This window comes from Borostomias antarcticus, assembly GCF_949987555.1.
Source record: "Borostomias antarcticus genome assembly, chromosome: 10".
In the NCBI taxonomy this organism is placed as follows: domain Eukaryota; kingdom Metazoa; phylum Chordata; class Actinopteri; order Stomiiformes; family Stomiidae; genus Borostomias; species Borostomias antarcticus.
In genome coordinates, this window is record NC_140243.1 from 28,341,495 (window position 1) to 28,356,494 (window position 15,000).

The 15,000-nt window shown below is 47.8% G+C and overlaps 2 protein-coding genes across 2 annotated transcripts in view; one reads left to right on the forward strand and one right to left on the reverse strand.

Moving 5' to 3' along the window:
- The window catches only part of LOC311314369 (E3 ubiquitin-protein ligase RNF19A-like), a 36,003-nt gene extending 34,288 nt beyond the window's left edge, over window positions 1–1,715 (forward strand). Inside the window, 1 exon segment of the mRNA XM_084444705.1 lies at window positions 3–1,715. Coding sequence (XP_084300831.1) covers window positions 3–540 — 538 coding nt within the window. The 3' untranslated portion in view covers window positions 541–1,715.
- A 2,943-nt stretch (window positions 1,716–4,658) lies between these two features.
- LOC311314370 (sperm-associated antigen 1-like) overlaps window positions 4,659–15,000 on the reverse strand; it is a gene marked incomplete at its 5' end in the record, with an annotated part of 23,747 nt that continues 13,405 nt past the window's right edge. The window contains 4 exons of the mRNA XM_084444706.1: window positions 4,659–5,475; window positions 6,996–7,355; window positions 7,635–7,793; window positions 9,488–9,614. Of these exons, the coding sequence (XP_084300832.1) occupies window positions 5,347–5,475; window positions 6,996–7,355; window positions 7,635–7,793; window positions 9,488–9,614 (775 nt within the window). The 3' untranslated portion in view covers window positions 4,659–5,346. The remainder of the gene's footprint in view (window positions 5,476–6,995; window positions 7,356–7,634; window positions 7,794–9,487; window positions 9,615–15,000) is intronic.

Below are 15,000 nucleotides of genomic sequence, written 5' to 3' on the forward strand. Positions count from 1 at the left end.
GGAGGAGGAGGAGGAGGAGGAGGAGGCACCAAGATCAACGAGACCCGGGAGGACATGGACGCCCAGCTGCTGGAGCAGCGCAGCGCCACCTCCAGCTCCGAGCTGGACTCCCCCTCCCTGAGCGGCAGCCTCCCCTCCGTGGCCGAGTCCCACTCCTCCCAGCTGTCCGAGTTCAGCTGCTCCGACCCGGAGAGCGCCCGGGCGCCCTGCGCCCACGACCACCAGCACCACGCCCGCTTCCCCGCCGTCAGCCCCCTGCCCGAGGTGGAGAACGACCGGCTGGAGACCTGCCCCGCCCAGGCCTGCTGCCCCGCCCCGCCCCACTCCCCCACCTCCTCCTCCTCCTCCCCTGGCCTGGAGCTCTCCTCCCTTTGCTATGTCATGGAGGAGAACGTCAACCTGGTGTGCTCTGCTGAGCTGGACTCCTGCGCTGGAGAGCTGCCGAAGGAGACCAACAACAACAACAACAACAACAACGTGAGCAGTAGCAGCCGTCCGGCCGCGGCGGGTCAGAACCCCTGCATACAGACCCAAATATAACACCCTAAGTGCTGCACACTTCATACTACTAGTCACTCTTGTTTTCTCTAACCAACCAACAGAACAGCCTCTCCTGCTCCTCCCTTCTGAAGGGGGCGGGTGTTTGGGGTTTATATGAAGCTCAGGATGAGTTGATATGTCGGTGCTCGTGGCTCCACCTTCAGGACTGGAGGAGCTTTACCATGTTTTTTTCCCCACAGAGCAGAGATTTGTCAGTGATGATGAATGCGGGTGTTTCCTCCTCCTCTGTATCCCATAACGGATTCCTCTGGCTGCCCGTCTGCTAGAACTACAACTAGAACCCTTCAGCTTCTACACTTTTCTATTGATCTAACTGGCCACAGTCCTGTATGAACCTGTGTGGGTGAAGAAAACCACTGTGCCATGACTACATTTCCCACAATACACTTGGGCTCTTCAGTGGGGATGCAACACCACGCAGGAATCTTGAGAACTCTCCAAGTAGTGTTTAAGGTTAACGTAATAGGGACCAGGCAATATAGATACTCTTTTATTTTCTGCCTAAAATTGAATAGAATAATTGGCCACTTCTGTTCGGTTTCAATTTCTCTTTATTTCTGGGGTTTTGGGTGTGTGTTAGAACGGCGGTTTGAAGGCCTGGTTGTGCTGAGCGGACCAGCCAGACGTAGAGAGGTGGGGGTGTGGGGTCAGAGGTCGGGGGCAGTCTCACAGCTGCCTCCAGGTCCAGTAACGTTAGAGAGGCGTGCCTCCACCAGGACACGGTTCATATTGAGAGGAACGTGTTTAGAGTTCTAGTTAGAACCAATGAAGTTGGAAGTTGGTCGATTCTGTGAAATTGCTCAATGTTTTTTTTTCTTCTTTTTTTTTCCCAACGTTGAGTTTTCAAGGCGATGAGTTCAGGCTGATGGTTTCACCTCACTGAATGAGAAGAGAAGCGCTGATATATCTATGTTCATCTCATGGTGATATATCTATGTTCATCTCATGGTGCCTTGGGGGAAAAAAGCTGTTCCTGTCTGTTTCCATTGTGTCTTCAAGACTTTAAACAACAAACACAAAATATTTCAGAATGTGTGTCAGACCCTGCTGGGGGGGTATGCATTCAGAACGGACCCTGCTGGGGGGGGTATGCATTCAGAACGGACCCTGCTGGGGGGGGTATGCATTCAGAACGGACCCTGCTGGGGGGGGTTTGCATTCAGAACGGACCCTGCTGGGGGGGGTATGCATTCAGAACGGACCCTGCTGGGGGGGGTATGCATTCAGAACGGACCCTGCTGGGGGGGGTATGCATTCAGAACGGTGGTAGACCGTTGATGAAATCAAGACTTTTTCAATTGCCTACCAAAGACAGCACTCAGGCTCTTGTTAAATGTGACTCCTGTCGACCCGTTGATGTCGGTCTCACCTGTGGGCTCAGTCCGGTGCGGTTCTGACAGGTTCTGACAGCGTGATGGAGAACCTCCCGGGAATACACACTTTTCTACACGCTTTCTAACTAATGCTACGCAATGAACCGGGCCAGACAGGGCCTGGGCCCCCGCACTGTTAAACCATACTTATTACATTGTTATTACTGCAATGCACAGAGTGAAGGGGGACCCCTCGTCCTCCGTCCTCTGTCCTTCACCCTGTCAGTCCTGTTTGTCCTGTTGCCATTCCGTGCTGCTGTCTGATTGTTGGGGACAGGACTGGTGGACAGCCACACGCTGCAGTCGCCCCCCTCGCCTCAACGCTGTCCTGGGTTCTCATTCTGGCCCATGGTCCTTCTCCGCCCTCTTTCTTTACTCAATTTTGGACACTAGTGCCAGATATAATTTGTAATTTGTGCAGAATGGCATAAGGTATTTGTATATTTGTTTGCTAATTTGCTTTACAATGTGTCAATGCATATCTGAAAATTAAAAAAAATGATATCAACTTTTGTATTGGTCATGTGTGACAGAGTTAGTGTACACGCCCACCTAATGATGGTCTTAGTTTTAGTCATTCTGCCTTTTTCTATGACAATATATTCACAACCATTAGTTTTGTATGTTGTATAACAGAGAAAGATGCCTGTGTAAAGTAGATTTATCTCAGTTTATTGATAAATAATCATTAAATTGTGACTCCTCAATACATTTGACATCTCTTAGCGAAGCTACAGATAACGGTAGGTCAAGCTGCTGGTTCTGGACCTTAGAACAGAAACTGCTGAACATGCAGTTCTTGCCTCCACATCCAGCCCGTCTCCCTGAATAGAACATGGTACATTCATTTACAGGCTGAAAAACAACACATCAACATCTGACAATCGGTAATAACGTCTTAAATATATTCTCCCTCGTGGAGCGTCTTCTGAAATCTGTACAGTCTCCACTAAAACATACCCGACTCAAGAACCTGAAATCCAAAGGCACACATCTCACAAAGATGTTGCTCCGCTCCAGACGACATGGCTGCCATGTTAAAGGCTCACGCTTGCTCCATTGGAAGATGGAGCACATTTGGTAATCAAATGAGGGGCGTTTCCCTAACGTCTCAGTCCCTCCCAGCAGGAACACCCCCCCGCCTCAGTGCACTGCTCAAATAAAGCCTGCGCATGGTTTGATTTGACTTTTTTTTTTATATCATACAAAACACTAAAATTTGAGTCATGCAATTTGCACTATAATTTTAATTTTGACACAAGGTGTGTTAGACATAGCTGAGGTCACTGCCACTCTAGCTTCACCCCCTGATATTATGCATATTTGTGGACAAAAGATCCTGTTAGAGCATGCATCAGTACGTCAGGGGTTCAGACCCTCAGTCATCAGGTCAGGGGTTCAGACCCTCAGTCATCAGGTCAGGGGTTCAGACCTGCAGTCATCAGGTCAGGGGTTCAGACCTGCAGTCATCAGGTCAGGGGTTCAGATCCTCAGTCATCAGGTCAGGGGTTCAGATCCTCAGTCATCAGGTCAGGGGTTCAGATCCTCAGTCATCAGGTCAGGGGTTCAGATCCTCAGTCATCAGGTCAGGGGTTCAGACCTGCAGTCATCAGGTCAGGGGTTCAGACCTGCATCAGCACGTCAGGGGTTCAGACCCTCAGTCATCAGGTCAGGGGTTCAGACCTACAGTCATCAGGTCAGGGGTTCAGACCTACAGTCATCAGGTCAGGGGTTCAGACCTCAGACCTACAGTCATCAGATCAGGAGTTCAGACCTGCAGTCATCAGGTCAGGGGTTCAGACCTCAGACCTACAGTCGTCAGGTCAGGGGTTCAGACCCTCAGTCATCAGGTCAGGGGTTCAGACCTACAGTCGTCAGGTCAGGGGTTCAGATCCTCAGTCATCAGGTCAGGGGTTCAGACCCTCAGTCATCAGGTCAGGGGTTCAGACCTACAGTCATCAGGTCAGGGGTTCAGACCCTCAGTCATCAGGTCAGGGGTTCAGACCCTCAGTCATCAGGTCAGGGGTTCAGACCTACAGTCATCAGGTCAGGGGTTCAGACCCTCAGTCATCAGGTCAGGGGTTCAGACCCTCAGTCATCAGGTCAGGGGTTCAGACCTACAGTCATCAGGTCAGGGGTTCAGACCCTCAGTCATCAGGTCAGGGGTTCAGACCCTCAGTCATCAGGTCAGGGGTTCAGATCCTCAGTCATCAGGTCAGGGGTTCAGACCCTCAGTCATCAGGTCAGGGGTTCAGATCCTCAGTCATCAGGTCAGGGGTTCAGACCCTCAGTCATCAGGTCAGGGGTTCAGACCCTCAGTCATCAGGTCAGGGGTTCAGACCCTCAGTCATCAGGTCAGGGGTTCAGATCCTCAGTCATCAGGTCAGGGGTTCAGACCCTCAGTCATCAGGTCAGGGGTTCAGACCTGCAGTCATCAGGTCAGGGGTTCAGACCCTCAGTCATCAGGTCAGGGGTTCAGATCCTCAGTCATCAGGTCAGGGGTTCAGATCCTCAGTCATCAGGTCAGGGGTTCAGACCTGCAGTCATCAGGTCAGGGGTTCAGACCCTCAGTCATCAGGTCAGGGGTTCAGACCCTCAGTCATCAGGTCAGGGGTTCAGACCTGCAGTCATCAGGTCAGGGGTTCAGACCCTCAGTCATCAGGTCAGGGGTTCAGATCCTCAGTCATCAGGTCAGGGGTTCAGATCCTCAGTCATCAGGTCAGGGGTTCAGACCTGCAGTCATCAGGTCAGGGGTTCAGACCCTCAGTCATCAGGTCAGGGGTTCAGACCCTCAGTCATCAGGTCAGGGGTTCAGACCCTCAGTCATCTCCCATCAACAACTCCTGGGAGCCCAGACATTAATATAACTACTTACTGCTGACTGATTACTACCGGTGTGTGAGCATCTAATACGCACGGCAGATTTAGTGTAATCACTGTCCATTCACTCTCAATTACAACTGCTAGCCTGCCCAACAGCCTAGGTAGGTAGGTCAGTCACTGATATGGAATGGGTTCAAAGGTTAAGGTCGAGCCAAACGTGGGTCTGTGAGGGGAATGCTAGCTGATCACTGTATCAGCGTAGACATTGGCCCCAATGCGAAAACAATACTCTACTCTAGTTCTAAAAATGGTTACTGGTACAAAAGTAGCCTATGTATTTGCAAAATGTATCTTTTTCTGGAGAGAAAATATAAACTCGGGGTTTGAGCTGAGATATGCAGTTCATCAACAGAATGTAGGAAGAGAAAGGAACGTGTTTGGGTCCATAATAATAATAATAATAATAATATTGCTCTGGGCACGTGACTCGGTCCAGCAGCTTACGGTCGTAACCTCGGTCCGTTTGCATAGATCCTCCATGTAGCTGAGCTCATGCTGGATGTGGGGGAGCGGGGGGGAGGGTCAGAGGTCAGATGTAGATGTTGGCCAGGTTCTGCACATCGTTCCTAGTGAACTGCCCCCCGTCGGCGGCCGACAGGCGCTCGAACAGCTGGGTCATCTGGCGCCGCTCGCTCTTCTCCAGCAGCATCAGGACCACCTGCCGAGCAGACAGAGGACCGGGTCAGCAGGGGTCAGGGGTCACGTGGCCACACGACCACTAACACTGAAGATAGAACTTGGGGGGCAGTCTTCACAGACCGGTCACATCCTGGAGTAAATAAACATGTGAATGGAGATTCTGCACTGGGAATAGGGTTCAGTGTGGACTGACCCTAGCGTGTCTGAGAAACCAACCCAATAAAGCAGATATTCTGAATCAATATGGACATAATAAAGCCTCCTGTCCTGTGTGTTAGGGCGAGCGCTCCTCATAATAAAGCCTCCTGTCCTGTGTGTTAGGGGGAGCGCTCCTCATAATAAAGCCTCCTGTCCTGTGTGTTAGGGCGAGCGCTCCTCATAATAAAGCCTCCTGTCCTGTGTGTGAGGGGGAGCGCTCCTCATAATAAAGCCTCCTGTCCTGTGTGTTAGGGCGAGCGCTCCTCATAATAAAGCCTCCTGTCCTGTGTGTTAGGGGAGCGCTCCTCATAATAAAGCCTCCTGTCCTGTGTGTTAGGGGGAGCGCTCCTCATAATAAAGCCTCCTGTCCTGTGTGTGAGGGGAGCGCTCCTCATAATAAAGCCTCCTGTCCTGTGTGTTAGGGCGAGCGCTCCTCATAATAAAGCCTCCTGTCCTGTGTGTTAGGGGGAGCGCTCCTCATAATAAAGCCTCCTGTCCTGTGTGTTAGGGGGAGCGCTCCTCATAATAAAGCCTCCTGTCCTGTGTGTTAGGGGGAGCGCTCCTCATAATAAAGCCTCCTGTCCTGTGTGTTATGGGGAGCGCTCCTCATAATAAAGCCTCCTGTCCTGTGTGTTAGGGGGAGCGCTCCTCATAATAAAGCCTCCTGTCCTGTGTGTTAGGGGGAGCGCTCCTCATAATAAAGCCTCCTGTCCTGTGTGTTAGGGGGAGCGCTCCTCATAATAAAGCCTCCTGTCCTGTGTGTTAGGGGGAGCGCTCCTCATAATAAAGCCTCCTGTCCTGTGTGTGAGGGGGAGCGCTCCTCATAATAAAGCCTCCTGTCCTGTGTGTTAGGGCGAGCGCTCCTCATAATAAAGCCTCCTGTCCTGTGTGTTAGGGGGAGCGCTCCTCATAATAAAGCCTCCTGTCCTGTGTGTTAGGGGGAGCGCTCCTCATAATAAAGCCTCCTGTCCTGTGTGTTAGGGCGAGCGCTCCTCATAATAAAGCCTCCTGTCCTGTGTGTTAGGGGGAGCGCTCCTCATAATAAAGCCTCCTGTCCTGTGTGTGAGGGGGAGCGCTCCTCATAATAAAGCCTCCTGTCCTGTGTGTTAGGGGGAGCGCTCCTCATAATAAAGCCTCCTGTCCTGTGTGTTAGGGGGAGCGCTCCTCATAATAAAGCCTCCTGTCCTGTGTGTTAGGGCGAGCGCTCCTCATAATAAAGCCTCCTGTCCTGTGTGTTAGGGGGAGCGCTCCTCATAATAAAGCCTCCTGTCCTGTGTGTTAGGGCGAGCGCTCCTCATAATAAAGCCTCCTGTCCTGTGTGTTAGGGGGAGCGCTCCTCACCCTGAACCTGGGGGCCGTGTGGAGGTGGCTGAGGTGCTGGTAGACCAGGTCCGGCTCCTTCTCCAGGAGGTGCTCGTCCAGCGAGCGCATGATGAAGTGGACGCTGTAGGCGTCCAGCTGGCTGCTCAGGTAGGAGGGGAGCATCTCGGGGGGCACGGCGGTCAGCAGCTGGGCGCAGGCCGCCGTGTCTCCGTGGGCGCGCGCCGTGTTGAGGGCCTGGCCGAACTCGTACGCGTCGGTGGGCCGGAGGTTGATGGAGGCGGTGGCGGCGCGGTGGTTGTCCGTGGCGGCGATGGAGGAGCAGGAGGAGGAGGAGGGGTCAGCGGGAGTCCCGCGTGTCTGCTCTTCCTCACCGTCCACCTGAGAGATGAGGGAGGAGAGGAGGGGAGAGAAGAGGGGAGGAGACGAGAGGAGGAGGGATGAGAGGGAGGAGAGGAGAGAAGCAGGGATGAGAAGAGGAGAGGAGCATGGATGAGAGGAGGGGAGGGGAGAGCTATGAATATTAAGGGGGGGAGTGAGTGGGCTCTGCAGGTCATCTGGTCAGCCCAGATGCAGAGAGGATGAGGGAGGCAGAGTCCCAGCATCTCAGGTGGCTAACGTCAGACGCGTTGGTCCGTGTCTCTCCAGCCCGGCGCCTACCTCGCTGATGGGCACGCTCCTCCTGGGCTTGACGGGGGAGCCGGCGGCCAGGCTCTGTCTGAGGAGCAGAGTCACCTCCTCCAGCTCCCGCTCCGCCTCCTGCACGTTGGGGTCCTGCTGCAGCACCTCCTGCAGGTCCGAGCTGCTGGCCAGGTAGTCCTGGGACGCACACACACACACACACACACACACGCACGCACACACACACACACACACTAGGGATGTTAATACTGGGGACGCGAGCACACACACACACTAGGGATGTTAATAGTTCATCCACTATCCATTAATTGCCGATAAGAATTTACTTGAGTAAGATTTGGTTACTTGATTAATTGCTTGTTAATGGAACAGAACTTTTTTGGGGGGAACGAACGTTTTCAACGGGAGTTGCATGAAATGTAATCCTGATTTAGGGTCTGACTGCACATGAGGGCCCCATGCCATGTAGTGAGGGATAATTGAGATGAGGGCCCATGCCATGTAGTGAAGGATAATTGAGATGAGGGCCCATGCCATGTAGTGAAGGATGATTGAGATGAGGGCCCATGCCATGTAGTAAAGGATAATTGAGATGAGGGCCCACGCCATGTAGTGAAGGATAATTGAGATGAGGGCCCATGCCATGTAGTGAAGGATAATTGAGATGAGGGCCCATGCCATGTAGTGAAGGATAATTGAGATGAGGGCCCATGCCATGTAGTGAAGGATAATTGAGATGAGGGCCCATGCCATGTAGTGAAGGATAATTGAGATGAGGGCCCATGCCACGTAGTGAAGGATGATTGAGATGAGGGCCCATGCCATGTAGTAAAGGATAATTGAGATGAGGGCCCACGCCATGTAGTGAAGGATGATTGAGATGAGGGCCCCATGCCATGTAGTGAAGGATAATTGAGATGAGGGCCCCATGCCATGTAGTAAAGGATAATTGAGATGAGGGCCCCATGCCATGTAGTGAAGGATAATTGAGATGAGGGCCCCATGCCATGTAGTGAAGGATGATTGAGATGAGGGCCCCATGCCATGTAGTGAAGGATAATTGAGATGAGGGCCCCATGCCATGTAGTGAAGGATGATTGAGATGAGGGCCCCATGCCATGTAGTGAAGGATGATTGAGATGAGGGCCCCATGCCATGTAGTGAGGGATGATTGAGATGAGGGCCCCATGCCATGTAGTGAAGGATAATTGAGATGAGGGCCCCATGCCATGTAGTGAAGGATAATTGAGATGAGGGCCCCATGCCATGTAGTGAAGGATGATTGAGATGAGGGCCCACGCCATGTAGTGAAGGATAATTGAGATGAGGGCCCCATGCCATGTAGTGAAGGATAATTGAGATGGCGGGAAATGTCAACGACACAGCGGAAGAAGACACAAATATGAAAAGTCCGGCGCAGGACGTTCTTATCAATTAATCGACTATTGTTTGTTAAGGTTAACAGTTATCGACTAATGAAATTCCTTGAAATGTGCAACCCTAATACACACACACATATATATATATCAATTATATGAGCCATCGTAGACACATTTACATACATGAACAAAGACAAATGCGGACATACACACACAAATGCAGTCACACACACACACACACACACACACACACACAAAAGGGCGCACACACAGACTTACGCACATACATTTAATTACTTAATTTGGGTGGGTCCAAAACAAACCGAAGCTACAATGACTCAAAGGAAGCAAATTGCCAAAGGCTCAACCATCAATATCCATGACAGGTGTTGTGTCACGACTCGCCACTGAAATCAAGGGTGTGGAGATAATAGGCGGCCTAACCAATCCTGCAGAGGGATCTCAGAAGTGTCCCGCCCACCTCTTTCTTACCTTGAGGCCCTTATTGGCCAAAGCTCGTCTGTAGAAGGCCTTCTTATTGGTTGGCTCCAGCTCCAGTGCTGAGTCACAGTCCTGCTTGGCGTCAGCAAAGCGCTCCTCTTTCAGGTAGCAGAGGGCTCTGCAGGGAGGAGGGAGACCGTCATCATCCCTCCACCCACCAGCACGCAGGGGGCGGGGCTACATCAAGCACATAGGCTCCTCCCACCCTGCCCTATGGCACATTCTGTCTCCACAAGGCTTAGAGATGATAATCGCACACAACACTGCTCCAAGATTAGGCAGAGCAACTTGGGCTGCCTTTGAGAAACAGGTGACCCAGTAGGCAGAAAAGATGATTAGCCAGCCTGACCATGTTCCGGCCAATGAATTCACCTTAATGCCCTCGGGTCAGAGGAATATAGAACAAACCGCTATGACAAGTCCTTCATTCCTTCTGCCATCAGTCTACTAAATGCTGACAGCAGCCACTAAGCTGTTCTGAACCTGTGATCTATGAGCCACTATGCTACTATGCTACTATGCTACTATACTACTATGCTACTATGCTACTATGCTACTATGCTACTATGCTACTATACTACTATGCTACTATGCTACTATACTACTATGCTACTATGCTACTATGCTACTATGCTACTATACTACTATGCTACTATGCTACTATACTACTATGCCACTATGCTACTATGCTACTATACTACTATGCTACTATACTACTATGCTTCTATACTACTATGCTACTATGCTACTATACTACTATGCTACTATACTACTATGCTACTATGCTACTATACTACTATACTACTATGCTACTATACTACTATGCTACTATACTACTATACTACTATACTACTATGCTACTATGCTACTATGCTACTATACTACTATGCTACTATACTACTATGCTTCTATACTACTATGCTACTATACTACTATGCTACTATACTACTATGCTACTATGCTACTATACTACTATGCTACTATGCTACTATACTACTATACTACTATACTACTATGCTACTATACTACTATACTACTATGCTACTATGCTACTATGCTACTATACTACTATGCTACTATACTACTATACTACTATGCTACTATACTACTATACTACTATGCTACTATGCTACTATACTACTATGCTACTATACTACTATGCTACTATACTACTATGCTACTATGCTACTATACTACTATGCTACTATGCTACTATACTACTATGCTACTATACTACTATGCTGCTATACTACTATACTACTATACTACTATGCTACTATACTACTATACTACTATGCTTCTATACTACTATGCTACTATACTACTATGCTACTATACTACTATGCTACTATGCTACTATACTACTATGCTACTATGCTACTATACTACTATGCTACTATGCTACTATACTACTATGCTACTATACTACTATGCTACTATGCTACTATACTACTATGCTACTATACTACTATACTACTATACTACTATGCTTCTATACTACTATGCTACTATACTACTATGCTACTATACTACTATGCTACTATGCTACTATACTACTATGCTACTATGCTACTATACTACTATACTACTATACTACTATGCTACTATACTACTATACTACTATGCTACTATACTACTATGCTACTATGCTACTATACTACTATGCTACTATGCTACTATACTACTATGCTACTATACTACTATACTACTATACTACTATGCTTCTATACTACTATACTACTATGCTACTATACTACTATGCTACTATACTACTATACTACTATGCTACTATACTACTATACTACTATGCTACTATACTACTATACTACTATACTACTATGCTACTATACTACTATACTACTATACTACTACACTACTATGCTACTATACTACTATGCTACTATTGTTGTGCCCCCACGCCCGAGCCAGTCGCGGTCACGTTCCCAGTCCCACTCAGCACGTCACCATTGAGGTTGGGCCCGGCGTCTCCTTCCGCAGCAGGTGTGGACGGTTACAATCAGGCCAGCTGATGCCAATCACCACCTGGGCTCAGCACTATTTAAGGCTGCGGAAGACAGACGTCGGGCGCTTGAACGTTGACAACTGTGGTCAGTGGTAGTCTGCTCTAGAGCCCCCTTGAGAATTGTTTGCTCAACTTTTTGAACGTCCTAACCCTGTCTTCTCCTCCATTCCTCCTAGGCTCCCTCCCATGTAAGACCAGTGTCTCCCAGCTCCACCCGCGCCCTCCACCGGACTCCCCTTCCAAGCTCCTAGTCCTCCGCTCCTCCCAACCTCCCTCTTGTTTCTACCCCTGGACCCCCCCGTGCTTCCCAACCCCGGATCCCCTCGGACGGACCTCCCCCCCTGCTCTCTACCCTGGACTACCTCCTGGACTCTCCCTCTCGGACTCTCCCTCGTTAGTTTTAGTTCCGCAGCACATTTCCAACACGCTGCCCTACATCTACACTTGCACCACACATAGGTTACACAGACACTTGCAAGACACACACATAGTCAAGTACACATCCCATTGACATTTTGACCACACACACACACACACACATTAGGCCAGTTAAGTTTTATTGTTTCATTAAACTTTTGAAACCTGTTCGGGTCTCCGTCTCTGCTTCTGGGGTCCCAGGCACATTTGGCTACTCTGCCCGGTTGGGTCGTAACAACTATGCTACTATACTACTATGCTACTATGCTACTATGCTACTATACTACTATGCTACTATACTACTATACTACTATACTACTATGCTACTATACTACTATGCTACTATACTACTATGCTACTATACTACTATACTACTATGCTACTATACTACTATGCTACTATGCTACTATGCTACTATACTACTATGCTACTATACTACTATACTACTATACTACTATACTACTATGCTACTATACTACTATACTATGCTACTATACTACTATGCTACTATGCTACTATACTACTATACTACTATGCTACTATGCTACTATACTACTATACTACTATGCTACTATACTACTATGCTACTACAGTATACTACTGTGCTACTATACTACTATGCTACTATACTACTATACTACTATGCTACTACAGTATACTACTGTGCTACTATACTACTATGCTACTATGCTACTATGCTACTATACTACTATACTACTATACTACTATGCTACTATACTACTATACTACTATGCTACTATACTACTATGCTACTATGCTACTATACTACTATACTACTATGCTACTATACTACTATGCTACTATGCTACTATGCTACTATACTACTATGCTACTATACTACTATACTACTATGCTACTATACTACTATACTATGCTACTATACTACTATGCTACTATGCTACTATACTACTATACTACTATGCTACTATGCTACTATACTACTATACTACTATACTACTATGCTACTACAGTATACTACTGTGCTACTATACTACTATGCTACTATACTACTATACTACTATGCTACTACAGTATACTACTGTGCTACTATACTACTATGCTACTATGCTACTATGCTACTATACTACTATACTACTATACTACTATGCTACTACAGTATACTACTGTGCTACTATACTACTATACTACTATGCTACTACAGTATACTACTGTGCTACTATACTACTATACTACTATGCTACTATACTACTATACTACTATACTACTATGCTACTATGCTACTATACTACTATACTACTATGCTACTATACTACTATACTACTATACTACTATGCTACTATGCTACTATACTACTATGCTACTATGCTACTATGCTACTATACTACTATGCTACTATGCTACTATACTACTATGCTACTATACTACTACACTACTATACTACTATACTACTATGCTACTATACTACTATGCTACTATGCTACTATACTACTATACTACTATACTACTATGCTACTATACTACTATGCTACTATGCTACTATGCTACTATACTACTATGCTACTATGCTACTATGCTACTATACTACTATGCTACTATACTACTATACTACTATGCTACTATACTACTATGCTACTATGCTACTATACTACTATACTACTATACTACTATGCTACTATACTACTATGCTACTATGCTACTATACTACTATGCTACTATGCTACTATGCTACTATACTACTATGCTACTATACTACTATACTACTATGCTACTATACTACTATGCTACTTATGTTGTAGTTATATTCTATCGCTGCACCGCCCCTGTCTAGTATGATGTGGATCTGATGTCTCTAAACATAGAACTTGTTTTTTTTAGCTAGTGAATGTTTTTGTCTGTGTTTTTATTTGTGTATGGGTTATGGGCTGCAAATTAATTTCCCTTCTGGGACCAATAAAGTTGTCTGAATGTGAATCCAACACAGTCTGATTCTACTGTCTGATTCTACTGTCTGATTCTACTGTCTCCACCACAGCACAGTCTGATTCTACTGTCTGATTCTACTGTCTGATTCTACTGTCTCCACCACAGCACAGTCTGATTCTACTGTCTGATTCTACTGTCTGATTCTACTGTCTGATTCTACTGTCTGATTCTGCTGTCTGATTCTACTGTCTGATTCTACTGTCTGATTCTACTGTCCGATTCTACTGTCTGATTCTACTGTCTCCACCACACCACACCGACCAGCTGCTGGCTGTTTTTCCATCATGGCTTTTACAAGGGCGGGTAGTTCGGCCTGTGTGTGTTTACACTGCAGTGTGGCTGAGCGCACGTGCACACACACACACACACACACACACACACACACACACACTCACACAAAAGGCGGCGATGACCCATGTCACAGTGGGAGCAAGCCCTTCCTCTGCAATTCTGTCAACACTACACCCACTATTGTGAGAGAGGAGTGAGAGACAAGTGGAGAGAGAGAGAGAGAGAGAGAGAGAGAGAGAGAGAGAGAAAGCGAGGTGAGAGACGAGGTGGAGGAGAGAGAGAAAGACAGGTGGGAGGTGTGAAAGAGAGAGAGAGAGAGAGAGAGAGAGAGAGAGAAAGACGGGTGGGAGGTGTGAAAGAGAGAGAGTGCGAGAGAGAGACGGGTGGGAGGTGTGAGAGAGAGAGAGAGGGATTGGGGGAGGCAGGAGAAAGAGAGAGGAGTATGAAGGAGGACTCACTGGAGCACACGAGGCATTTGAGCCCGTTTATTAGGTGCAGATAAAACGACTAACGTTTCCACAATGACATCTTCATCAGAGTCATGAGGAGAGAGGAGTGTGTGTGTGTGTGTGTGTGTGAGAAGCAGAGAGAGGGAGTGTGTGTGTGTGTGTGTGTGAGAAGCAGAGAGAGGAGTGTGTGTGTGTGTGTGTGAGAAGCAGAGAGAGGAGTGTGTGTGTGTGTGTGTGTGTGTGTGTGTGTGAGAAGCAGAGAGAGGAGTGTGTGTGTGTGTGTGTGTGTGTGAGAAGCAGAGAGAGTGACTGTGCCCTAGCCCATCTCTCGCTGGTCTATAATTAGGCTTCTGACAAAG